The sequence below is a fragment of the Pithys albifrons genome, chromosome 5 (assembly GCF_047495875.1).
Source record: "Pithys albifrons albifrons isolate INPA30051 chromosome 5, PitAlb_v1, whole genome shotgun sequence".
In the NCBI taxonomy this organism is placed as follows: domain Eukaryota; kingdom Metazoa; phylum Chordata; class Aves; order Passeriformes; family Thamnophilidae; genus Pithys; species Pithys albifrons.
The window spans coordinates 16,323,637-16,351,323 of record NC_092462.1 but is presented as its reverse complement, the minus strand read 5'-3'; the positions used below and the strand labels follow the sequence as shown (position 1 = coordinate 16,351,323).

Below are 27,687 nucleotides of genomic sequence, written 5' to 3'. Positions count from 1 at the left end.
GTGCCTGGGACAAGCAGGTGTTAGGCAGAAGAGGAAATCTCCATTGCTTGCACTCTGTGACTCAGCTCTGTTATCTTCTGTATTATCCAGTTGGGTTTTCTTTTCATTAATGATTTCATCAAATACTTTTTCATATAGTTCATGTCTGGACCTTACTGGTAGATCACCTAAATGACATTACATAGACAGATTCTCAGTTACTGGGTGAAATGAATTACATGTATCCTGCCCAAGGACAATGTTAATGAATTTCCAGCAGTCTTCTCTTCAGCTCAGCATTGCTTCAGGAAAGGAAAACATCTTTTGTATCCCGTGAACAGCAGTTAAGTGCATTCAAGAAGTAGTAGTTAAATAGGTTACTTTTTCTCTGGAATGTTTTTATTTTATGGAGAGAAGAACTTGCTGTGAAGTCTCTTACAGGGTCAGGGTTATACACAGATGATGGATGCCATTGAAGTGCTTCTTAGGAAATGGTTCTACCTTTTAAGACTTGTTAGTGCTACACTTGCTGTACCACATGTGTGGATCAAAGAGCTGGTTTCTGGACAGATGGAGGTCTGTTATTAGAGTTGCAGCCCATCTGCTGGTACCCCACTGGTTTTTAAAAATGCTTACAGAATCTTATTTAAATCTGTCTTGGCCAAAACCTTTAATAAGCTTTAGAGACCCTCTAAGAAGGCTTTCAGGTAGTTCATGCTGACTTCCCAAAATAGATCAGTGCTCCTGCCGTTTGTCCTTCAGGGTTTTTCTCCTGTCCTTCAGCAGAAACTTAAAACACAAGGGAATTGTTTGATCTGTATGACATATACAGGTGCACACAAATGAACATACACATTTTATATAGATAGATGTTAACATAGTATGTGCCTATGTATATGCATATGTGTGGGGACACTACACACACTTTCCCAGCGTGAGTGTGCACAGTAAAAAACACATCCTTCCTAAAGGTTGATGTAATGTTCAGAGAGCCAGATATGTAAACTCACTTGTCAGTGCTTCTCATTTCCTTATAAACAGCTTGCCTTCATTTGAAGCAGCAGCTTATTGTTGTTCCATGGACAAGTCAAATCCAGCCATCTGCCTGCTCACAGCTCTGCCATTCCCTTGAAGTGTCCATGTTTCCTTACTGGGTGTCAGTATGAGAATGGGGTATCAGTTATCTCAGATATGAAGAGGTAGTTCTTTAGGATTTGGTTCTCAGTTAGAAATATATGAAGTTGCATTATGAAGTTAGCCACAGATTCCACCTGCTTATATGTGTTTTTTAGCATAAATCTTTGTAAAGATTTTCACATCTCATAGGAGGATAATATATTATAGACATTTTAAATTATATTTTGGTGCATATAAAATGTGTGAATCTTACATCTTGTACTGCCATGTCTGAGTAGAGAAAGGCTCTGTCTGAGAACAACTTAATTTTTTATCCCCTGTTACAGAAGAGTGAGGAAAATGCAGCACTCTTGGAATAAGACTTGGTATTTGTTCCTGTGCTTGAGTTAGTGTGTATTTCAACTTACAAATAAGCAGCACAACAATTGCTTGACTTATGTCTTGGTCCTAAAGACATAGCTTGTCTTGTGTGTACACTTCTTGACAGCTGAAATGTAGGCCTATGTTCCATCTTGTCTGTTTTCCAGAGTAGAAATTCAGGCTTTCACAATAAGAGTTAGTCATCATTTGTGTGAATAATAGCTTTACTCCCAGACAGGTGAGTTCACAGATAAGATATCCATGGTGTCATCTATCTGCAGACCTTGCAATGTTCTGTTCCTTATGCTGTCTTTTTTCTAATTTTTTTTTTCAAAAATGAACCAAAAAAATCATTACTGAGTGGGAAACGCTTTCTTTTTCTGCTTCAAATCCTGGAGTTTTGTGTTGCTGTGTTGTAGAGCATATGTAGTTGCTTAAGGGAGTCTAAATTTCCAAGGATGTAGTTCAGCTTAGGGCATTGGGTAAGAATGCTAATGAAGTATTTGTAGCAACTGATTGGCTGAAGAGAATGCTGGCTAGGTAGTAACTTTTAATTTTTTATTTTTTAATTTTCATGGCAAACCCCAAACAAACATCCAAATGCAGTTTAGTAGAAATATTGCTAAATGTTGTAATCCATGTGTGAATTTGGTAGCATTCATATTACACTAAATGTGTACTGAAACAAAAAAAGCCTTGTCTTGTAGTGATGCAGCTTTTTCACCTGTATATGCCTAAGGTAAAGCAATGCTGGAGGAACTAGATGCAGGTAGATGTCATTCAAACTTGTTCTGTTACTCAGCCAGTTTTACTTCTGTTGCTGAATATTGTTTCCTTCCCAGGCGGTACATATGAAGCAGCTGTTAATATGAACTGTCCTTTGAATACCAGACATTTATTGTGGTTGAGTACACAAATCATGCTCCCTGCTACCAGCTCACTTTCTTGTCATGAGTGTGGAAGGGTACTGCTTTCAAACTAAGAATACAACAGAACTGTTTCTGACATTGCTCTAACTGTGGAGAAACTGCTTTGGTGCCATAGTGAGGTATCTCTTCTACTAATTTCTTTTTCCAAAATGTTTGAGAAGTCAAACATATGAGGCTGACAAAGATTTTTTTTTTGCTCAGATCCATCTTTCTCCCCCAGGAGGAAAAAAATCTCAAAACCCAAGTGAACCATGCAGTTCACTCACCATAATGACAGCAAAAGCCCTTTGTTGAAGGATTGGATATGAATATATAAAATTAAAATCTGGCTTTGAGGTAACATGTGATAGGGTCAGTCTTTATACTTGTTAAGAGTATGTTGACCTCAAAGTTACTTACAAATATACAACAAAACTAACACTTTTCTTTATTAGTAAGGTTAGTGAGTATTAATGCTTTCCTCCCTCCCCCCCCCAGTAATAGCACAATAACAGTATTTCTAGTCCTATCTTGAAGACTTTCTAGTGCCACATCCAAGAAAATAGAGAATTCTTACTGTCTTGGCTTAATTTCTTGCTTATCCAGTTGTGCTGCCTTCATTACACTGGCTATTAGGTTTCTGCAAGAGGCTGTCTTACCAAAAAGAGGCATTTATAAAGCAAAATACCATTCTCTGTTACTGAGACTGAAAGGATTAACATCTGACAGAATCTGAACCTTTTGGTAATAGAGAATTTATCTAATGTAGTAAAAGTTGTATCACTTCATTACCACAGAAGAGGCCTTAAGAAAGCTTTTCAAAGAGTAAGTTTATCCATTAGTGAAGTTATCTGGTGTGCAGTACTGACTTTATTAGTACCTGTTAAATCAGTGAAACTTACTTGTAGAGTCATTGAATGTTCAGTCTGTGGCAGTTTATATCTTAACGTTAAATACTTGACCATTATTCCTCTCAGACACTGGGGATTGATTATAAAGAAAATAACATTTTAGTGACTGAAAAAGCAGTCACTGTACAATTGCCACTGCTTACTCGTTTTGCTCATCAGAGCCTCAGTGTCCTGTAGATAGCTTTAGAATGCCACAGATGGTGGAGAGTAGTTAGTACTTGCGACTTAGAATAATGCTACCTAGTGACTTTATATGTTTAAATTATGTGCCTGCTACTATTTCTGCTCCCCTGACAGTAGCTTTCATTCCCTCTTCAGCTGTGCTGAGAGCTGCCAGTGAGTAAGGACAGGCTTCAGTCATGACCTTTCCATAGTATGTGAGGAATGCGTAGCTCTTGCATGCAACAATGGAATAACAGCTGGACTAAAGCTGAAGGTGCCACTCTTACTGCCATTTATCTGATAGACAGTACATCATCACTCCATAATGGAGTTATGTTGTCAGTAGTAAGACGTATTTGGCTTCTGATTATTTCAGGTCATTAGAAGAGTTTCACCTGTGAATTCATGTGAATAAGGATATTATTGGTTCATCTGCTATTTGAAAAGTGTTACTATTGCCAAGCTAGTTTGTGGTCCTGCCATTTTTGCTTTTCATTTCTAAAGCTTGCTGTAGTCACGAGGCCTCTGTTCCTACTTAGCAATTAAAATGAAAGTTGCAAGTATGAGAAATGCATCAAGGAGACATGCCTCTCCAAGGTGGAGCAGATCAACAGCAAAATAAGGGAGTTGCCCAAGAATCTTACACCGACAATTAAACAAAGAGAGGGATACAAGAGTCATGCTGTGATTTATGTGGATTAAGCTTACTTTGTAGTGATAATTATATACTCTTCTGAATAAAATTTTAATATCAAATGTGAAACATCAGCTACCCTGATGTTTAAAAAAGCATTCTACAGTTGCCTAGAAAACATGACTTTCATGATCATTATGTACATTTTGAACTGGATTTACTAGTTTGTCTTACACGAAGCTTCAGATAAACAAGTTTATCTGGTTCTGGTGATAGAGAGACAGAAGAGCAAGCGAGGGAATCAGCACTAACCCTTGCTTGTCTTCCATTGTGAGTTCAGTCCAATGCCAAAAGCTGATTTCTTTCCACCTTCCAGGAAAGAAAGCAAGCACTTTTTGAGCAAAATAAACACTGCTTGTCCTGGAGGTGTGAGCCAAGGTTCTCAGTATGTCACATTCTTCTGTCTTCCAGACACAGGAATATGAGACTGAAGTAAGGCTTTGGAAGGAGAAATGCTAACATCTCATCTGTGCATCTGTGTATGCTCAAACAAAAGGCCAACATTTATATTTTTGGGAGTGTTCTCACATTCTTAGTGTTTTACCAACAAATTTGAACTAGTTTCTGTTCTGAGCTCAAACAGCAAGCTATCAGTCTGAAGAGGAAATGCAGTTTTAAAGAAATTTTCTTCATATAGTTTGAGGATTTGCCCAGGAGCATGAGACTGTTTTGCTGACATTTCATCCTATCTGCCTGAAGGAGAGGAAAAGAGGAGAACATGGAAGGAGAAATGTGGGTGGAAGAAGCTAATCTCTTCCACAATGGAGGCGAGGGCAGAAGTACTTGGGTTGTAATACTAATCTCTGTTGACCTCTCCAAAATGAAGGAGAAAGGAGTAGTTCTAAGGTAATATTATTATCAGGTAGCAGGTTAAATGAAAAGCACGGTGAAAGTGTGTTTTTTCACAAAAACTTTGGTTCACCTGATTTCTGGCTGGCCTTTAGAAACAAAAAAACAAGGCGGAAGATGGGATTTGGATCTTATGGGGATTTTTCCCCCTCTTTGTATAGGACAAATGAAAAAAATAGTTATGACACAAGGGTTTGTGTCCTTACTCTTCAAGACAATAATTGAGAATAATATATGGTAATTAACTTGAGAGCAGGATTCTAAAATAAAAAAGTTTTTAAACACAGTTGACTTGATTAGCTTGTACATGTGCCTTGATTGCTTACTTGACTTGTCTATTTGCAAATAATGCCTTATTTTCTGGACAATCTATGCAAATTAGACCTGCAGGTATAGGAAACCACATTTTATGTGTGTATTTGAAACCAAGGTTTCAAAGACTACTGAAGTATAAGCTTTCTAACTTGGCTCCAGGGTTCTGCATTTAAGCATAGTTTCAGCAACAGTATTATTGGGGATAAACTAATTGGTAGATGTAGTCCAGGTCTTGTTCAGTGGTGTAAGATGTGGGTCAATGTAAATAAATAGGATAGATGCCAGGATTCTGGAATTACAGGGCATGATAATGACTTAGGATGCTTAGGTTCTGAAATGGGAGAGACCAGACTTTCAAAACGGTTCAGGTCAGTGTCCCTGAGATTTGTGCATGTCATGTACTTTTAGAAAGCACTTCACACTCAGTGACTGCTGAATGAAAGTGTCAGTGTTTTATTTTCAGGCAGCTAATCATGGCCTAAGAAATGTGAATTTTAAGAGGTTCTCTTGGGCAGAATTGTCTTGAATGTACAGAGGAGAGGCCTAGAAGGGGCTCTTGGCTTATCTGCTAAGAGAAAAGTGCTCCTTGCAAACTGCTGCTTTTTGCCTAAGTATACCTATGGAGTAATGGGGGCAATATTCCTCATATTTGGGACAGTTAAAGTCAAGTAATAGTGTTTTATATGGGAGAAATAAGGTGAGGTTTTTCACTACAGAAAGTATTATTTTGGATGTACCTAGAACCTTCTTGCTATCTCTTCTCTGTTTTAAATTTTGTCAAAGGATTAAAATGAATATCAGAGCATTTTATGCAATTATCTAGAAATTCTAACAATGTTTTTATATTCTAGATTTTTTTCCACTAGCTTTAGCGCATATAAAAACATTCTGCAGAGTGTGTGCCTAGAGCAGCTGCTCTCCATGTTTCTTGGCAGTGTATTCTGATGAGATATCAGGTATGGGGTATTGCAGGCATTTCATTTAGCTGATATTGTTAAGCCACAGCTTTTACCTGAAAGTTTTCATTATGAAGTTCAACATGGGAATAAATGTGGATGCACAAGGTAGGAAAAAGCAAGGGATATGTGGTACTGAAATCAAAGCACAAAGTTGTCAAGCACTGGTTAAGTTGAAGCAGTTTAGCCTTTTGACTTCCAGTCTATTTTTAAAAACTTTTGACAAAAATTACTGCTATTACAATCTTTATTAATCACTGTTATAGCAATAGCTTCTTAATATTTTGGCTGGGAACAGTTCAATAAAATTTGGAAAGAATACACCATTTCAATTTTCCTGATTCTTGGCTGCTGTTAGAGACCTTCAATTTCAAATTTAAAATGTGTAAGGAAAAATGGTGGTGGTTGGGGAAAATGAGGATTTTGAACATTTAACTTCTGTTTTGCATACATAAATAATGAAAAAGTGTTTTGAAGACTTTGCAGATTTTTGTAGGGAAAATGTATATACTTTGCAAGCGTGCTTTCCTTCACACTTTGCACAGAGCAAATGGGAGGCTGCCTCATGTGTCATGTTGACACTGTTTGGGTATTCTGTAGGTGTTGTGCTTTTAACATGGATTACTGGGACTTTAAAGTGTAGGGGCAAGGAGCTTGCTGAGCTTGCTTTACAGGCAAGAGACAGAAGTCCCCATCCACTCATCAGGGTGTGTGTGAGCTGCCTGTCTTAGAGGGAGGAGCTGTCAGCTAGTCCTCGTGAGGCTTTTTAAAGGAAGTGTCTGAGATAGGGGAGAGGCCTCTGGCTTAAGCAGCACTTTTTCCTGTAACTGCTGCCTGCATTGCTTAGGGCTTAATGGTGTGTTTGGTGAGAAATCACACTCAAAGGTCGTAGACACAAATGACTTACACCTGAGTTTACTCTTGTTCTGGAGGATAAGAGCTGCCTCCACATGATGCAACTCCTTTCCAGGGGAAAAAGTGCTCTTGTGTGGTCTAGGAGTGAATTCTGTCCCAGAGAAAGCCACTTCTCAGGTTCATGTCAATGCATCTCCAGCGTTAACTATTTTAGTATGTCCACTGTCTTCCTACACTGTGTTGTGCTCTCTGCTGTGTGTGTGTCCCTGTTTGGATGTTCTGTATCTGTGATCTTGTGTGATTTTTGCTTGTATGGGTAATCCACACCCTAACAGTTCATGTGGAGTTCATACAACCGCCTAACCCTTTGATGTGCCTCCTGACCATGACTTCTGGACTTCTCACCTTGTGAAACAAGGTGCAGAAACAGGATGCGCTTTGCTTTGTGAGGCTCCTGATCCCATTTCCAGCTCTGTGGGTTCAGATTAAGATGCCCTCAATAACACTGTCTCAAGAAAAAGGGAAGTGAACTCATCCTTCGTGCACCTTTCAGTGTTCTTCAATCTGCCAATTCTCATATAAAGGAGCAGGGCACAGGATTCCTGCAGGGAGAGAGCTCATTGCAAGAAAAATAGCCTGTCAGAACCTGACTAAGAGTCCATTGAGAACTCTGCTGGTGCATCTAGATTTCTTTGCCAGTCAACCTGAAACAGTGATAAACACAGGGAATGCCAGGAGAGTATCTGGATGTTTGAAACAGACTAGCTTGTACTGTTTGTACAATAGAAGAGTCTTAGTTTTACTTGCAGTTTTGAATTCTCTAAACTTTCCTGGAATCTGCTCATCTTCTCTCCCTGGATTACCTCCTCTTTGCTCAATTGAAATCAGCTAAAAGTTTATTCATAATGGAGAGAACTCATCTTTAGTCTGTCTTCTCTTTCCTGCATTTTTAAGAGGTTGCTATTCTTAGTCTGTTGTCTCCTGTTGGTATCATCCAGCTTCTTTTTTCTGAGTTCCTATACATAGAAGTTTAAATACACATTTTCTATGATGATATATATTTTAGATGGAAAAGAAATGTTCTACAACTGTATAGCCACTGCTCTAGCTGCAATTAGAGGGCTAAGATGAGAAGATAAGCAGTCTGTATAGTTTGGATATAGTATTCTACAAAAACTTGATATATTTTTCTCTCAGAAAAACTACTTGGTATTGTCCTTATGTTGCAATTTATCAAAATTTGCAGGTATTGCACAAAACCAAAAGCTTTTGTATGTATTGAGCACTTAAGCTTAGGTATTCACAAAGGACCAGACACAATTCAAGGTTCCCAGGATCTAAGGAGACAGTGAATTTGAAGAATTGTGCATTGCAAACACTTGCATTCCAACAGATTTCTTCTTTCTCCTTGTGAAAAACATCTGGTATAAACAAACTGGTGGGGGTAAAATGTGTATTGAGCCAGGCCCTTCCACTGTCAGCTCCATCATGTTGAATTGGTGTCTGGCTGCTAACAGGTGGGCTCCACAGGTGGAGAATCTGACCATGCATTTGCCCACCAAAGCTTTACACCAGCTTGCCTCAATTACGGAGAAGTTTTTTTATGAAATGTTTTTCAATCCTCGTAAGGAGGGGTGTTGGCTTGCTCAGTGCTGTGACAGAAAACTGCTGCAATTTAAAAGATAGTTTTCAGGAAGCAAAGTTACAGAGTTACAGAGAAAGTAACAAAAAGTTACTGAAACAGTTCCGCCTAAGTGAGAGTCCCACTCAAATCCGAGTTTGTCCCTTTTTTCTTGCCGATGTGTTTGGAAGGACTGGTTTTGTGATGGTTTCTGCTTGGGCTTTCAGAATCAATTTGAAATGTTTTGCGTTTGGCATGTGGTATGTTGGATTATTTGTCAGGCTACTGCTATTTGTAATATGCGAGTATGTTGCTTTTACTGCTGCAGCTGAGGCTTGGGTGGCTGGGTGGATATTCAGAGCTTCTTACTGTGATCAAGAAAGTGTTTTCTGTAGGATTCTTTCCCTGTGGATGTAATGTGTTTGGGAGATTCAGCAGACATGTTTATGGTCTTTGTTGAGTTGTTAAATAGGGAGTTGGCTTTTATCTGCTACAGAACAGTCCACACTATTTAATCACAGCTGAAGGGATTCAGGATTTTGCAGGATGGGGAAAAGTGGAGTGACAGAGAAGAATTGGGGGGGATGGCGGGGGTCCAATTGTTGGTGGTACTCTGCTCAGCATATTCCTTTAGAATATTTAGCACCAACAGTTTTCATTTGCAGTTCATGTATTTTTAGTCCCTAGGAGAAGGTATTTTAGTCTGAATAATCGGGATAGTTTGTAGTTGTACATGCTGAAAGTTCAGACAGTGCCATGTAATAACAGAATTCCCTGGAACAGATGATAGATGAGGCACTCACTGTGTACCAGGTGTATGTGAATCTCATGCTGACTAGAAATACATTTATCTCTGTTTTTCCATCCATTTATTAGAAGTCTCTATGGGTCCCTAGCTTTCAATTTCGAATTGTTTATTTATTCTTCTCTTTGGCAATTCAGATTTCATCTTTTTTTTAAATGTGGTCTTAATTTGCTTTCCCTTCCATTATCTTTCGGTGATGACTTTTGAACATTATTTGTTGAAAATATATCTGGCTTAGGAAATATGCAGAATAACTGAATGCTAAAAACTGACAGGTTTTGAAATAAGGGAAAAATAAGCTGTGCTGAAAAGCAGCCAGCAATGTGTAATTTTTCAATGTTGTAGTAAGGAATTCAAGCTGAAAAGGCTCTGGGTAGTACTTCAGTGAGTATCTTTGAAGCCCATATTTTTGGATAGAAACTGCAGCATGTTGAGCGTTTTATGTTGCCATTACATGTGTATAAGCCAGGCTATCTGTAAGTAAAAACACATGGGAGGCATGAAACTTCCTAGACAGTTGGGAACTCAAATATAGGTAGTCAGCCTGTCCTCCTTGCAAATTGTTAGGTGAATACCCATGAGTGTGTATATGAGCCAGGGTTGCATGCTGATGGGGCAGCTCTAGCTGGAGATTTAAAGGAAGGAGGAGGAACCTCCAGCAGTATCATTGGGCCATGTAAAGCTGTTGATCCCAGTTACTGATCTCCAGGCAATAAGCATTGTTTGTGGGACTGTCTTTTCTGTTTCCAGCAGCAGCTTTGGTGCCTTTGAGACACAACAAACTCACCAGTGATAATTGACATTATAGCTTAGCTCACTGCCTCACGATTTTATTCTCTGGGGTTTGGAGAGAAGCAAAGAGAAAAGAGACTGCAGCTGCATCTTAATCAGAAATATAAATTGCCATAATTGGTGAATCCAAGAACATTTGGTGTCCATAGAAAACCAAAGTAATTAAACTGACATATGATTTATTTTGTCCTGAGCTTATCAAATTGATTGAAGCTTTGACTTTACCAGACTATTTAGGGAAGCATTCTTCAGTTTTCAAAATGGTTTTGGACAACTGAATATTGCATTGTAATATGGTCAAAGTCGTTTAACTCTTTGAAAAGTATTAAGGCCTAATGTCTTTTAGCTGGGGAAGAAAATCCTTATTTGTTTTCTGGGGGTGTAATAGACAGTTTTACTTTGTTTTTGAAATGGATGAAGAAGCTCAACAGAGGAGGTTGCTATCAGTTCCACAGCTAGGTTGCTTATGTGCATGTTTACTGGTAGTGCTTCTTATAGGTTGGTCATGAGATACTACACACAACCCTGTGAAAATTTATTGAAAGAGCTTGTTTTCCTGACAACTGCTTGACTGACTTAAACCTCTCAAAATAATGCTAATAGCTATTTTTTTAATGAACCTGTAATTACTAATCAGTCTGTCATTTTTATGAACAGAGCAAACTCTTGCCCATAGCAGGTGAACTAATGCCAGTTTATTGAACATATTGATTTAGAGCCTACAATATTAATATGGACTATTGTTGTCATAACCCAAGTTTTTCCTTCATAATAGCTGATGCTCAAAGTTCTTTATCATCATGGTGAATGTTTGGTATTATTTATATTTGATGAGTTCTATTAATGTTGTAGAATTTTGGTGGCTGAGAGTAGAACACGGGTTATTACTACTTGTACAGTGCATGCAAAGAGAAGACAAGTCTTATGTAGTCTTAAATCAGTGTATTTCATTTCACAGGTAACATGCATGTGTCACTGGCAGAGGCTCTGGAGGTTCGGGGGGGGCCATTGCAAGAAGAGGAAATATGGGCTATTTTGAATCAAAGTGCAGAGAGCCTTCAAGAACTATTCAGAAAAGGTAAGCATTTTTTAAGACTGATACATACAAAAATGGAAAAATCTTGTTTATATTTACAGGTCATATTAATAAACTCCCTTGTCCTTTCTAGGCTCTAAACACAATAACAATTTGCTCTTACATTGTCACTGGGTAGCTGCCTGGCTGCAACCCAGTCCAAAGGATGTGTTCTACCATTGCTTCAGAACCTGTGGCACATCCAGTTTCATGCAGTGATAACATCATTTTGGTAGGAAGCTACCACAGGGTTTTTGCATTATTTCAGACTCACTGAAATGAGATGGAAAAATAGAGAAAAAAGTGATAACTAAATCTGAGACCATTGGAGCACTTTGGCACGGAAGGGGATGTAGAAATAGGTATAATACTGTGCAGTTGTGCCCAGTCTGCTCTGAAGAGATGTAACCTCAAGGGAGACAATGGTGAGCAACCAAAAACTTGACCAGAGGAGGTATTATTCCCCTGAATGCAAGTAGCAACACATACAGCTACTGAGAGGAATGTGGTGCCATCTTGTACTTCAAAAGAGTAAAGTAAGTATTTCTTCTCCTTCACCACACCAGTTTAGTAGACTTTAAGCTGAGCATCTGCCATACTGCAAATAATAGACATTTTAGCACTAGGTCTGAGTATGGAGCTCTTCCTCTTCATATGTTTTCCTTTCTTTTCTTTAAAATCTGAAAATCCTTTAAGGTCCTTCCTTCCCACTTTTTGCTTTTTATAGCAAACACTGAACTTCAAATACTTAACTCAAATACTGAACTTCAGTAACATCTTTAACCTGGCCTCAGTTAACATGTTTCCTTGGTGCATCTTAGTATTTCAGCATATCTATGGGAATCATCTCCTTATATCTAAACATGCATTTGCAAGCTTACTTAGTTTTATTCATGAGAAATCAAAGGCTCACACTTTGAAAACAGTCACTGTTTTGCCACATTACTATGCAAGGGGCACATCTTTGTTATTGAGGGCAAAATTTGTTGTAGTTTTTGCATGCATTTCATTTAGAATTTCATCGACATTCAATATCTATGTTATTTTGGGTTGGATTTTTTTTAAGATTTGGTTTAGATGATCTGTCAAGTCATACACTAGTTCTGTCTTATGCATTGTACGACCTGTGAGAGTGCTCTCTGTTGAATGATGTGCAGATATGGGCACAAACTGCTGTATGGTGTTTGATTTCTGATCAAGCTTGACTTTGTGTTACAAATACAAATTTTATCAACTTCTCCAAAATGTTTCTTGGTAGGTGAATTATGGGTGGGTTTGATATCCCATACCAATTTACCTTTTTCCCTCCCAATGAGCTCACAGCCCATGTGTGGTTAGAAGTCTTCTCTGTTAGGAATGCTGAGTTTATTGTTGCAGTTTGACCAACTGTCCCGTTCTGCTGCTTCTCATATTGCAAGAAAGGAAAAACTGGCATCTTCTTTCTCTCTGTTTCACTCTTTGTTGTCTCTCAGAGAGAATCAGAAGAATTACTTCTTTTAAGAGGGTTAAAACCTTGAATAAAGAGGGATCTCGAATGATTAGAGGTTCAGTCTTGTAAACTTTATAGTAACTGACACATGATGCTTCATCTTGTAATGTACCTGCAAGATCACAGTTGTATAAGTGTATGACGATGAAACCACTTAAGACTTTATCCTAGGTCTAAATTCTTTCCAAGGAAGTCTCCACTGAAAATAAGAGCTCACCCTTTCTTGTCCTGAGAGTAGTGCAGAAAAGAGTCATCATAATCACTGTGGAGACTGCATGCAAGCATTGACAATGAGAACACAGTCAGCCCTCCTTCAGAAGGACAAGTCCTGAAAGATGTGAGTGAAAAATGGAAACCTGCCCCAGGTGTGCTTTTAAGGCAGGGGAATATTTGCCAGCCAAGACTGTCTAAGGTGGCAGAAGCTTCTGATCTTACTTCCAATCAGTCAAGACCAAAACACAAATTCAGATAAAATCAGTGCCAGAAGAATGTCTCTTCTTCGAGATGAAGCTGTTTTATTGAGTTGTTTTTCTGCTAGTTCAGCAAACTGTTTTCAGTTGTATGCTATTAATTAACCCAGGATATAGCCTGTGGTAAAAGGCACTTCAAGAGACACTCAAATGAAAGAGCTTTACTGTGTAACTAAGGTTGATAAAGGCAATCTATTTTCTCCCAGCAAAATTTGGATAACCTGACAGTCTTTAATGAATATTTGTCTTCACTGAGGAAGCAATCTAGAAACCTTTTTTTGGTCATCTTGAATATGGCTTCTGTGCTGGCTTGTAAAGATGCATTGTGGGTGTGCAGGAACAGAGAATGCAGAGCTTCCTCTAGGCTTGTCTGACTCAAATTTGTTCTGTATTTGTGGAGGGCTTGTAGCCCCAACCAAGCTTCTGTTGCAGATTTGATGACTTCTTGCTATATAAAAGTTCTACATGTCATTTAGTGAGTCAATGTTCTTATCCATCAAAGCACTTAATAAAAGAAGCTCGGATTGAAAATCTATGTATTACATGGTTGATTGCATCTCATAGCATGTCTGATTCAGCAACTGATACAGAAATGTGCATATTTTCATACTGATTAATATTTACAGTTCTAACAGGTGTTGAATTCCTTAAAAATACTTCAAAATATTCAGTCATTATAAGCATTGAAATCTTAGATTGAAATGCTCAGTTGCTGATCAGTGATTTAGAAGATCAGCTCTGGTTGCTCTCTTGTCAGCATATTATAAGCTGTTAAATGAAAGAGAAAGACAACCTAGGACTCAGTTGCAGATCTGGCATTAGTTGTACTGGTGATGTTGAGATTAATCTGGAGATTTGAAAAGGCCGATACCAGACCTGCCCTTCTCTTACATCTGTTTAATTATCTGCAATAACTATTTTGTTGTTGAAAGGGTGTATCAGCTGTTTCAGACATGCTGTATCTTGTACTCACTACTCCATGAGGTCAAAGGAACAAGTCTTTGAAGTAATCTCAAATGTGAGTGTATAAGCATAAGAGGAGTGCTGTGCTCACTGCTGCTGAGAATTATAAAACAGGCGTCCCTCTAATTTGGTAGGTTTAACTAGAAAAGATTTATCAAAACTTGAAAGTGGGAAAGGCTTCATATATCACTTAGGCCACTCCTATGCTAAAGTGTGTACTGAGGATCCTGAAAGTAGTTGGACCTTACGTTTGGAGACACATATCTAAAGGAAAGGGGAAGAGAAGGGGAAGAATGAATCTGATATTAGAAAGATGTGTTGAGCAAAGAAAGAAACTTTGCAAGTTGACTGTCTTGCAAATTTGTATGTGGGAAATGATTTATGTAAAGAAAAGTTATATCATCAAAGAGTGAGTGTGAAGAAGGAAAGTTGTGGTTTTGGGGGACCTGTAGATTTGTTGACAGTCGTACTGTTGTACCTGCTTAGCTTGGGTAAGTGTGATGGAAAAAAAAGGAAAGCAAAGTGTGAAATGTGTTGGTGGGGTCTAGTGGTGGGCCCAAGTAGTCCTAACCTAGGGATGAAGGGGGAAATAGATGTTTTGACTGACAAGAGGGAAAATGCACTAGGAAGGGGAAAACAAATCCTCAGTTTCCAGCCAGTCCTTGCTGGCAGGCGTTAAATAATTGCTCTTTCCCTTTACCAATAGCTGTTGAGCAAAGATTTTATTTGGTTTTTTTCATCGTCTGGTACTATTTGATCTTTTGGCTGCTGGGAAGGAAAGATAGTGGGCTTTTGTAATTTTGTTGTGTTTTTAACATTTTTTTACTTTATATTCCTTATCCCTTCCTCCACCCTCTACCCTGCACCAAATGAGGCTCAGTTGCTCCTTGTGCTCTTTCCAGAACTCTCTGCTGGATGTAGTCAGCATAACAATGAAGTGTAGTGTGGTTTTATGCTGCCTGGGGAGTAAGTCAGGATCTAATTATGATCTCAGAATCTAATTGTTCACCCTGTTTCTTGCTCCAGTATTCTCAGGCAAGAGTAGTTTCAGTTCCTCCTGCAGTGTTTCCCCCTGTGCTGCTGATTTCCAGGCGGTTTGGGATCACCTCAGAGCTCTCTGTGCAGTCCCATCCCTTTATGCCCAAGGGAGAGGGAGCAGAATTGCTCAGTGCTGCTTCCCCTGCACACCAGGCATGCAGGGACATGCTGCACCAGCCCAGAGGAATGCTGGATGTATGACATAAGTGGTCTCTTGTACTGGCATAATCCCGGCCTGGCTAGGGATGTGTCAGAAGTCTGCCTGCCTCCAGCCTGGCCTAAGCAGACAAATTTTTGGGTTCCTTTGCTCTAGGACAAATATTACTTGTCTCAGTGAGAGCTAAAGAGTGAAACAAGATGTGTGTTGGAAACCTTGTGTATGTTTTTGGGTTGTTCTGTGCTTGTTTAAGATACTTGTTTTGTGTTCTGAAAGAGCTGGAATGTACATCCTATCTGACCTTGTAGCCTAAGAGAGAAGCAGGGAAAAAACAAAACTGAAGGAGCATGAATTGTGAATGCAGTTTGAGAATTCAAAATTACCTGCCATTACTATTGTAAAATAGATCCATATATTGTAAAACAGATGCATTTCACATATCCTATATTAATGTCTCTTATAATGTGGTGGGTCTTTTTATCATGGCTACTTGTATCCTGTTAAAGCATGTAAAGGATTTTTTTTCTTTCATTTTTTTGGCTGTGTAGCTGAAGAGTGTTTCTGTTTTTATTGCATTTAAAGCCAGTTCAATCTCTCACTTTTAGTAAGACCACACTATTTATCTCTGTCTTGGCGCTGCTTCTTAAACTGTGCTCTCACAAGTGTTTTGTTACCAAGTTGCATAGTTCTGGAGTTAACTCAGAAGGCTGGCAGCTCTAGCACAGTTGAAAGCCTGTTGGATAGAAAATAGACCAGAAGCCATATCCTGAATTCCAGTGCTTTTAGAAAAAGGGGTTTGAAACTTTTTTGTCTTTTCCCCATGTATTTCGGGTGTATTTTCCCTTAGTGCTTTGGTAAATTATTCTGAAAGCCTAAATAGAAGGTGCCATGAATAATATAACTGGAAACTAATTTCTGTTGTTTTCATATAGCCCCTGGCTATTTGATGCATTTCATCTCTGTTACCTTTTTTTTCCATGGTACAAACACATTAAAGGATAAGAGTAGTGTTACTGAAAAATATTTTCTGAAGATAAATCTATCTAGTTGGAGCTTTGAGACCGTTATTTTCATTTATGATACATACCTTAAGGAAGGAACTGGAGAATGAGTTACTATCCTCTCATCCTTTGTAACAATGGATCAGATTCCCAAAGTTGTGATGTAGACAGTATGATCTGCTATATTAGTTATAAGCTACTAAAAGAGGAATTTAAGAAAGCGTCAACCAGAACAAGCTTGGCAAAGCCAGCTCTTTTTCTAAACTTTTAATTAATCACATTCATTTTACATTACTTCAGATCATAGTGGAGTGTGGGTGGATCAATAAATTCAGACTCTATATCTGTAGGGAACAAATGCATGCCCCAGTGTTTGTTGAAATGAATATTGGGAAGACTTCAGACTAAATGTGGGGGGTTTTAAGTTGTTCTTAAATCTAAATAAAATCTGCATCTAATTAACTCTTTTTTCAGAACATGAAGATCTTTTGCATATTTAAAGGACTTGTCATACAAAATGTTAAATTCAGGTTAAAGCCTCCACATTACTTAAGGTTCCTGAGTTGGAACTTTCAAGCAGAAATCTTACCATATTTAAGATGTTGGTTGTTTGGCAGTTTTGTATCAGTGGTGTATACACACAGTAGTGAATAATGCAGTGGTCACACACAGGGTTATTTTTGGAAGTTGATGGCCAGCTAAGGTTGTCTTCCTAAAAATATTTCATAGCATTGCCATATCATGTAATATTTTCTTATGTACACGTAATAGGATAGGTCTGTTCACCTTTACATTTCTTTTGTTTAGCATCAGAACTTACTGCCACAATAGTGAACAGCAGTTGTGTTTTGTTTCAGAGGAAGTGGGGTTAGAAAATTGAAGGACTTACTTGGTAGATCCTTTTACATCTGATACCTGTAAGCAGTAATTTAATACATTTCCTAGGAGATTAGAAATACTCTAGATTACAAGATAATTGAGCAGTCTAGGAACCAGCACTGTAGGAACATTCTGAGCTGATTGGAGAGTGGAAAATATTGTTAGTGGTGGAGCTGATGGAGGAAATTATTATTCTGTTGTTGTTGCTTACTATGTAGAAGGAAAAGAAGGACTTACCATTCAGATGTGTGTTTCTTTGATTTCTCATGTAGCAGAAGACAGAGCAATTGCCTCTATGCCTATGGAAAAAAGAAGTTAACTTACTTTTACTTAGGTAAAAAGCTTGTGGCTCCTTCAGTGAAACTGAGCTGATTCATGTTTGAGGTGTAGAAAAAAATAATTAGACTCAAGGAAATGGTCTCTTTTTTTCTGCCTTAATTCAAGGTAGATTTGGGGATTTTAGTCCTTCCCCTGTGTGTGCAGCTTATTTCTGCCCCCTGGCCCCCTCCCTTTTTTTAAGGTAAGTCTGTGGCCAGAAGTTTGACAGCAGTATTATTGGACATCAAAAACCTATCTGGCAAATTGCATATGCAGGGTGTAGGAAGTTTTCTTGGTCACGTTTTTGGTTCTGCTATTTCAGTGCTTGTTTTGCTATTTTTCAAGTATTTATTCACATGGTTTGAGTGGGCAATCTTACTAAGGTTTCAGGTATTTAGTTTGCCCTCCACTGCTCCTAGAATTACTCTTTTATTTTTCACTTTTGTAGTATTTTCTTACTTTAGATTAAAAAGGGGCTTCTGTACCTAGAAACATTTCTGTTTTATCCAGTTCCATCTGCCACTGTAAGAAGGAACATTTCCTCTCTCTACTAATTCTGTCTTGTCTCTTCAAACCATTGCTGCTGCAGTAGAGCTATGTTAGTATAGGAGTAAACTCCATTCCTATTGTAGGAATTATCCTTAATGACACGTGCACTGCAAGAAGTGAACAATTTATGTGTAACCTGTAACATAAATGAAATAACTTGAGGACAGGAGAGCTTGTGATTGTTTTAGCAGTCTCTTCCTGAGCTTGCTGGTATGAATAATAACAAGGAACAGTCAGAAGAGATAGGTGTTCCTCCTCAGTGTGATTAAAATTGAGGTGGTTGTTGTGGTTGTGAAACGCTGTAGGTGGAAAAGGAAGCATGAATCTATTCCACTAGTAATAAATATTTAGGCTGATAGTAAAATAACGTCAGACAAGGGCATCAAACACCATGGATTTAATTTCAGTGTGTTTGTGTTTTTTTTTTCCTTTTCAATTGCAGCTGATCCTGCTACTCTGGGATTCATCATTTCTCCATGGTCTCTCCTGTTGCTTCCATCTGGCAGTGTGTCATTTACTGATGAAAATGTCTCCCACCAAGACCTGCGAGCGTTCACAGCACCGGAGGTTCTGCAGAACCATTCGCTGTCATCTCTGTCAGATGTTGAGAAGGTACGGTGCCTCTTCCTTGGCAGGCAGCTGGTGTCTTTTGCTGTTGATCCCTTCACAAAGTAGCTTTAAATTGTTCTTTTCGTGTCCCTGTGGTTTGTGATTTGTGTAATTTCTTCTGTTCGTAAAAGTGGAATAGTGATCGTGGTTGTATGCAGTTATGAAGAAGAGTCTCTGCAGGTCCTGGTCACATATATGCTGCTGACAGCACAGAAAAACTGACCTTTAAATTAGTCATAAGCAATACTTCGCCTTCTTTTTATAAAACATTTCAGTGACGTTATCAATTGCAATTTTCAGAGTTTTTTTGCAAAACTGGATCTGAGAGAGAAGCAAAGGAGTTACTCAAGCAGTCCAGGGCTCTGAAAAAAGGGATATTCCTACACTTCCCTCAAAAGAAATTTTTTTTTAATTAGTATGAGTATTCCTCAGTTGTATGCAAAATTGTTCCTTTCTACCTTTTTTTTTTTAACTCTTCCCAAGGGTCGACTTTGAGGTAGGTAAGGTTTGTATATATGATCTCCTTCAGGTCACTGATAGGCACAAAGTGACTGGCTTCTCAGATGTTTTCTTAACGAGAATTTGCTGCAAATGGTAACACTTTCCCTGAAAAACCATTCCCTTGGCTTAGTCAAAGATATTTAGAGGTGGGAGTAAAAAAGGAAGCTGAGCTGTAATTCTATCTCCTTGGCTTCCCTGGACCAATAGTCCTTGGAGAGGGAAGCTAACTGCAGCCAGTGTTGTAATCTGGGAACAATTATGACATTTGGTAGTCTTCCTCCAGGGAGAACAGTAAAGTGCTCTTACTCCAGAGAAAAGTAGTATTGGCATCAATTGCTGTTGTGTGCATAAGGACTATTAAAACATGTTTTTCTGTGTTGAATATTTTATGTTTGCAGCTTTTTTCTTCTAAACCTTGTATATAGTCAGTTTTCTTTAGGACTATATTACTGAATACCTACTGCAAATGAGTTTCCTCAGTTATTCTCAAGCCCTTCAGAGATCCCTCTTACCCTGCATATGATCAAAATCAATGGTATCTTAAAATATGTTTATAATTTTTCTATGAGAAAACTATAAACAATTGGGAATCTAGGCTGAAAGGTTTAATAGAGAAGTAAAAATAACACTAACATCAATACAAATTTGGGTTCTGTTATGTAGGATGCAGCTGCCAAGTTCTTTGGTCATAATGTTGGAATTGTTTATCTTCTTTCAAGATGAACAACACTTTTGAAGAGAGTAATGTTACCTCTAGTGCCAGCTCTGAAGTTAATGTACAAAACAGGCCTTTAAAAATGCAGAAAAAGTTTTGAAGTGACAAGTTTGTGACCTTAATCAGAGCTGATTGCATTCTTTGTTCTGTGCCAGCATTCAGTATGCTACTTCTTTCTTTTTGAAATAAATAGAGGACTGTTACTATTAAAAGCCATGCTGTGGTGTTTCATAATCTTTAGGAAGGAATTACACAGAGGAACCGCTGTGGCCTGTGAACTGCAACAAAGAGCATATCAATAGGCAATGACCAAATCCTGGTGTTCTGTGCATATGCAGCACTGATTAGTCCTCTCTGATTATGGCTGTGTGAATTTCTGTCCTGGTAGCAGAATAACCTTGCTTGCTGGATGCAATGTGATTTGCTTACTTGCTTATATGGAATAAGAAAGCTCCCTAAAATATAACTTTGTTCAAAAACTTTTGTCCTTTTATTGCTTTATTAGTTGAAGTAAGTAGAGCTGATAAAAAAATTGTATGTGCATCCCTCTTTTTTTGGCTGCTTCTTTTTGCATTCAAATCAGACTTGCGATTGGGTGGTACACTGGTTACTTGCAAGAAATGTGTTGACTTCATGTTCTTTAGATCTTGTTTTGCTGACTGTGGTAACTTTTAACTTACTTAAATCTTTCTTTGTCTTGTTCTGACACAACTGGCTGTAGTTCACTGAATTCATTTACTGGAAATCATTGGTGTTTTCCTTGATTGTTCTTCTAAAAGCTGCTGAATGCAGAAAAATGTCTTGGTTTTTAAGGCCTTGTAACACACAGTGACAGAGTTGCATTTGTGTTTTGAGTTATGACTGTGTTTGCTAAGACAAATTAACGGTATATTCAAGAATAGATATTGGAAAAATATGATAGTCAGGAAATTAATATCCTTTTGGTTCCATAACATGCAGTCAATTTGAATTAAAATAAATCTGAGGTAACTGCAAGATTATTGGAAACAGAGTAAGCAAACCACTAAAAATTCTAGTGGAAGGCTAATTTGGGAAATGAATTTGATGTTGATTTATTTTGGAAAATATTGAAAATGTCATAATAGAAAAGTTAACTAGACTTTTTGAATAAATGCTTTTATTTTGAAAGCTTTTTTCAGGTAGGTTAGTAGGGTAGGCATGTTTAGGAGTCTGATTGCATTTCTTGGTTTTGGAAATATCTTTCATTATGTTGGAGCTCAGAGTCATAGAGTGAGAGAATATCCTGAGTTGAAAAGTACTCACAAGGTTCATCAAGTCCAACTCTAGATTCTAAAGAGGGCAACCCAAACATGAAATCATGTGTCTGACTGTTCAAATGCTTCTTGAACATTGACAGCCTTAAGACCATGACCATGTCTGTAATTAGAATTAACCATTTTTATAATAGACTGTTTAATTGCTGTTCTTGCACTGTTGGGACATAGGAGGAGTTGGGGAGTTTATATCCAGGATATCTGGATATGTAAGGAACACTTTCTAGTATTTCACTTGAAAGAGTAATGGCTTAAAACCAAATGCAGAACAGTTTCCTTGGTATTTGAAGGATAATGCCTCGGGTTGAATGGAGCAGTGATGTTAACTGAGAACCTTTGATTCATATCCCTTGACTACTTGACCTAATCTGTTCTTTGCACGTAGCAGAGAGACCTTGCACCAGTGACCAGTGCTCTCTTTGGGAGAGGAGGTTGGTGAGTGAGCTTGTGTCAGGTGCACAATGCTGGCTACATGTTTGTGTCCAGCACAAAGCAGTGTGTTAGCTGCACCTGTGTGCATTGCTGGGTACACTGCATCTGCCAGACCTGTGTGCATTGCTGGGTACACTGCATCTGCACCTGTGTGCATTGCTGCAATTCTGTCCCAAAGTGTGTGATTTTTAGCAACTCTACAAATTTAGTGTGGGAAGAAGAAAAATTTTTATAATTTTCAAAGTTCTCTTGGGTCCATTCAAACCTTACTCAGTTTAGATCTAGGTTTTTAAAATCTGTAACCTGTGTCTGCACAGATTATGTCAATTTATATATATAGGAGTTGAGAGGTTTTGCTTTTAGTCACTGAAGAGGCTGACTTAAGTGAACTAATTTATCACTGTCCCTGTAATTGTTGTTCATTGCCTTCAGAATTATTTAGTAAACTTGTTGCTTTAAGTAGCATAGATATTACTAATAGCTTGATACAAAGATCCATCACTACTGTATGTTACTTCTACAGTCCAGAAAACCTGCTTTTTTTTTTTCCTACACTTAGTTGTTTTGTTTTGACAGTCACCTACAGGGCCAGAAAGGGCTTGTACTCTTAATTCTGCAATGTTTAAAGGTTTTATTCTCTGTACTGATGGACTTAATAAAGATATATTAATGTCAATATTAATTGTTAATGATATGTGTTAATAATTTGATTAATGTATTTGTATCTTAAAATATCAATAATGAGTAGGGTTCCTGTCTCAATTTGAGGGGCAAAAACCAAAATGTTTACCCACAAGCGGAGGAGGGGGGTTTCCTCCACAATAATCACGCCACTCTTTATCAAACTGAAGAAAAGGAACTTTAATCAGACAATGGATACAAGAAGGATAACTGTTCTTAACTGAGATATATATATATATGTATGTGTATATATATATATGTATATATGTATGTATGTATATGTATGTATATGTGTAACTATAAACAGACCAGAGCAAAAACGTCTCCCCAGCGCCACAGAAAACAACAACAACCCCCACACCGGCAAGTTTCCTCCTGGAGAAGAGTTATACTTATGAGCAGTATCAGTGTCACAGCCCGGCTGGCGGCAGATTGAGCTCCCAAATGAACTCTGTCTCTCTCTCTGTGTCTCCTGCGTTCCAAATGAAGAAGGAAAACTGGAAGCGACCTGGAAAAAAGCAGCTGCAAGTTCTCTCTCCCAGGTCGCTGCCGCAGCTGAGGCGGGCAGGCCTCGATGCTGCAAGTAGCGGTGAGACTGGAGCAGAGGCCGGGACCCCAGATGCAGGAACCAGGAGAACAGCCATGGCGAGGAGAAAAGAAGCGGCTTACCCAGAAGCAGCAGCCAGCAGCAACAGCAGCGAGGAGCAGCGAGGAAAGGGCTTCCCCTCTACCCCAGCACACACACACAACCCACTCCTCTGTTCCGCCGAATGGAAAAAATGTCCCCAAAACCAAAAGAGACAACCTGCCCCCAGCCCACCGATCAAGAAGAAGAGGGTAGCAGTTAACTACTCCTTTTTGTTAACTAATGGCATGGGCAGTTAGTGGCAGGGGAGAGAATTTACATAATAATTCCAAACTTCAACAGTTCCTCCTTTATATGTTTATAGTTTTACGTTCATTCCTTTTTTTCCTTTGATCCTAATCTTTGGGATCTCCTAACGATAGTAGCCCACTATATTTGAGTTGTTCCAAGGTCTGCCTTACCTTCAGACTAAAGTTTTGAGGATCCTTGGGCACAGCCATATGGTGTTTACCTCACACCAGGCTGATTGCACGGATGACATAAGTGAGATGAAAGCTTGAAAACAAACAGAGAAGTCAGAGGTACTGGTTAGATGCAGAATGTTTTGTAGCAGTAGAATTTTCTTCTCTGACACTCACAGTAAAGGAAAAGAAGGATTTGAAAGACAACTGAACTTAAATACTCAAAATATATTTACAGGCAAAATGATGTTAAGTTATTGGTTTCCCTTAAAATTGTGCTTTGCATTTCCAGTCCTGTTCAATAAGTTGACAAATGTCTTGTGTCTTGTGACAGGTCCATATTTATTCTCTTGGGATGGCTCTCTTTTGGGGAGCTGACCACGAAGTTCCTCAAAGTCAGGTAAGTTTAAATTTAGTTTTGTTTAATACTGCAGCTTCAAACTTGATAGTTTGCCTGACTCTACATTGCAGTTAACATGGCAGGATGTCATAATGAAACCATGAAGAGAATTTCACCTAATTTCACAGAATTTTACAGAATGGTTAAGGTTAGAAGCACCACAGTGGATCATCTGGTCCAACGTCTCTGCTCAAGCAGGGTCATCCTAGAGCACATTGCACAGGATTGTGTCCAATCAGGGAGACCCCACAGCCTCTCTGGGCAACCTGTTCCAGTGTGTGGCCACCTGCACAGTAAAGAGATTTTCTTTTCTATATTGGAGCTTTTTCCTGCGACGTGTGTGACTGTGATGAGAGTGTTGTCTTGCAGGAAGAAGGTGCTGATAGTACATTTCTGTTTGTTTCCATGAAAATATATCTGGGCTAGTCTATCCTATAGTGCCACAGACTGAAAGAACAGTTTAAGCTGCTGACAAAGAAGAAAATAATTTGGTTTGGTTTAGGCTTATATAAAAACAAATATTGAAATAAGTGTTGTTTTACACATAATAAAGCACTTGTTCTCTGTGCTGCCATAAATTCTGTCAGTCTGGACTTGGCACATACAGATACTTAGGTTTCACAATGGCCAAGAAAGGGTATGAATTGTTTGGAACAGGGAGTATACTCTTGCTATTGACTTGTCAGTCAATGCAGACATAGTTGCAGACCGCTTAGAGCAGTGTTGCTCAATGGGTTATTTTACACACCCAGCAGAACTACTAACTGTCTTTCCAAAACTGACTGAAGATAATGTAATTTGTCATCTTCCTGGGTGCTCCTTCCCCTGCCCCTAATAAAATTTTAGAACTAAATGTCTAATAGTGTGAAAGGAAGATGAAATGCATCTGAAAAAGCACGTAATGATGGACTTGGAACTGTGGGATTGTGTGGCTCAAGGAGGGAAGCAATTTGTTGTTCATGTTTGAGTTTGATCCTAATCATTGAAGTTATGTGTAAAAACAAGGAAGGAAATTTTGAAAGGCTCTTCCACAATGTAAGGATTCAGTTCCTAATCTGATATGGAGTGGTAGTTGGGTTCTCAGTTGTACTTACTTGGAAGTAGCTGCCTGAATGCAAAAAATAAAACAAATTGAAGCTCTGACTGTTTAGGGGTACCTATTCATAATTCTTGCTGGACCTGTCGCAAAAGCCCCAGTAATTCCTTAGACAGCGATCCCCATTCTTTGGTATCCTCTCTTGTAGGAGATGAAAAGCGCAGTAGTGGGAGAGTGATGTAAAGTAGGTAGAGGTGTTGAGCAAAAAGTAGGCATGAGTTTTAGTCCCCATTTTCTTTGTTTCTTCCTTTGGTATTAGAGTGTAGCAACAGTTTCTCAGTAATGCAGTGGGAAGGCATACCCTGCCTGTTAATAGAAGACTATTTTCCCAAAGATGGTGTGGTGAGATCTGCCTGTGAAGAATTTACCTTTGGGATGTTCTCATGTGGTGTCTCTGCCCCATGGAGTTGGTAGAGGCAAAAGGACAGTCTTGTGTATGACATTACTTTTAAGTGTTAATTTATGTGCAGATTTCCCCATTTTTTAATACATTTTATATATTTTTTCTGCATTTGCTGGTTAATGAGTTGCTTCTCTACTGGGAGTGAGTTGAATATGAGAGTGATTTTTTATGATTAGTTAGAGATGCTAAACACATAGATAGGAAAAGTCTATGTTAATTAAATCAGGGTGGTCTAGTGTACTTATTTTTATGGTAAATCTTAAGAATACTCATGCAAGGAAGATTGGAAGATTGCAATTATTAGCTCTGTGTGATGCAAAAAGCATGACAATGCTTGTACTTTGTGGGTAACCACCCACTCTGGGAGAGCTGGAGATCAGAAAGCTCAAGTCCCAAGTGCCTGCAGCAACTGAGAACAAGAGCTGCTGCATACCCTGAGGAGGGATATTCCATGTTCAGTGTACTGCATTAACTGAATGAGTAGAATAGAAATAAATCTAGATTTAGGGAGTTTTTAATTGTATGGATGTTGTCCTGCAGTTAGGAAGCTCTGCTTCCTTAACCAGTGGCTTTGTTATTTTATTCCTTACTTTTTTGTTGATATTGTTTGATGATGTCTCTGGAATTTCGAAATGCTAACACTCCTGCTGTAAAATACTGATGAGGTGACGAACTCCAGAAAATGAGCATAGAGGGTTGTACAGAATTTTATACTTGTTACTGGCAGAATGTTCAAAATCAAGGAGAAAACTTACTCTGAATCTTGTCAGTTTTACTTTGTTTTCACTTACTCATTAAGCATTTGAGAAAGGAATGCACTGGTGTCCTGACCTTACAGACCAGGCAGTTGGTTTGGGCCAGAATGTTGTAGTGCAGGAATTGAATCTAAATGCTGAATGCCTGTCTCCTGTTCTACAGTCTCTGTGTTTTTCACCACCTTGATGGGGATTTTCAAACTGACACTCAGATAATGTAGGCAGTAAGTCTCATGAATGAATAGTTATTTTACATTGTTGAATGTCTTTTGTTTTTGAGTGTTCCACAAGTCACTGTTAGTACTGATTCTCCTGTCTCTCCTGGTTTTGTGTGCCACTAGCCTATCAAACTTGGGGACCATCTCAACAGCATCCTCCTTGGCATGTGTGAAGATGTCATTTATGCCCGTGTGTCTGTACGGACTGTTCTGGACGCTTGCAGTGCCCACATAAGGAACAGCAACTGTGCCCCTTCCTTCTCATATGTGAAACAGTTGGTCAGACTGGTGCTGGGGAGCCTGTCTGCGGTAAGTCTGTGTCAGTGTTTGAGAAAGGAAAGAGGGGAGTAGGAAGAGAGCAAGAGTGCAAATTCACAGTCACTCTGCTGTCATTCTTTGTCTTATTTTGATATGTTGCAATTTTGACAAGGGTCAAAAGAGCTACTTCTCTCCTCCTGTTGCAAGTCTGTGCACTTGACAATTCCTCCTGGCACATGCATTCACGAGTTTCTTAGGAAGATAATTTCGTGAACTGTGTCTTCATTGAAAAAAAAGGTAGGGAGACGCAGAACAAGATGATGAACTCTAGGGCAAGCCTTAGACTTGTTGCTGCTTGAAATGCTTCAAAAATGATTGCTGTGAGTTTTCTTTATCTTAGTTATGTTTGACTTTTGGAGAGTTGCTTATTAACAGAAAGGACTATTTGGGCAGTGTGCCAATTCCCTTGCACTTCTGCTCAGCTCTTGGATATGAGAATTGTGCAAGATTTTATTGTCTAATTATGACCAACCCGTCAAACTGTTTTTAGAAGTCAAAGAAACTGTATGAACTCATGACGCTGTATTTCTTGATAACTTCTCTCTTCACCTACACCATTACAGCATAACTTCAGAATAGTTAAGTGATTTCAAGTTATAAAAGAGGACCATGAATTAAAGATTTTTAAAAATAGTTAAGGAGTAGTTAAGCCTGACACACGAAAGGAATGGGCCTGAGGGGCTAGAGAGACTTCTCCCAAATGCATGCATGGGATTTTACGTATGCGTTGAATTGCATGAGGGTACAAGACAGTTCCTGTTACACAGAAAGCTCCTCAGGCCAATCACAATTTCTAGCCTTGTTGCAATCACAGAAGATGGGTTTTGTGTGTTACTGTTCCTTCCGTTTGCTGTAGAGATGGCATGTATTTATGTTACATGCTTGTGAACTTCATTTTTTCTTAGTGGAAAAAAGGTGAACCAAATGTGTAGTC

At 38.7% G+C, this 27,687-nt stretch overlaps 1 protein-coding gene across 7 annotated transcripts in view; it reads left to right on the top strand.

Annotated features, from left to right (window-relative positions):
• PTPN13 (protein tyrosine phosphatase non-receptor type 13) overlaps positions 1–27,687 on the top strand; it is a 114,086-nt gene that overhangs the window by 14,663 nt on the left and 71,736 nt on the right. For all 7 annotated transcript variants that reach the window (XM_071555752.1, XM_071555751.1, XM_071555753.1 and 4 more), the window contains exons 2-5: positions 11,303–11,422; positions 18,726–18,895; positions 23,898–23,963; positions 26,559–26,744. In XM_071555752.1, coding sequence (XP_071411853.1) covers positions 11,308–11,422; positions 18,726–18,895; positions 23,898–23,963; positions 26,559–26,744 — 537 coding nt within the window. In that variant the 5' untranslated portion in view covers positions 11,303–11,307. The remainder of the gene's footprint in view (positions 1–11,302; positions 11,423–18,725; positions 18,896–23,897; positions 23,964–26,558; positions 26,745–27,687) is intronic.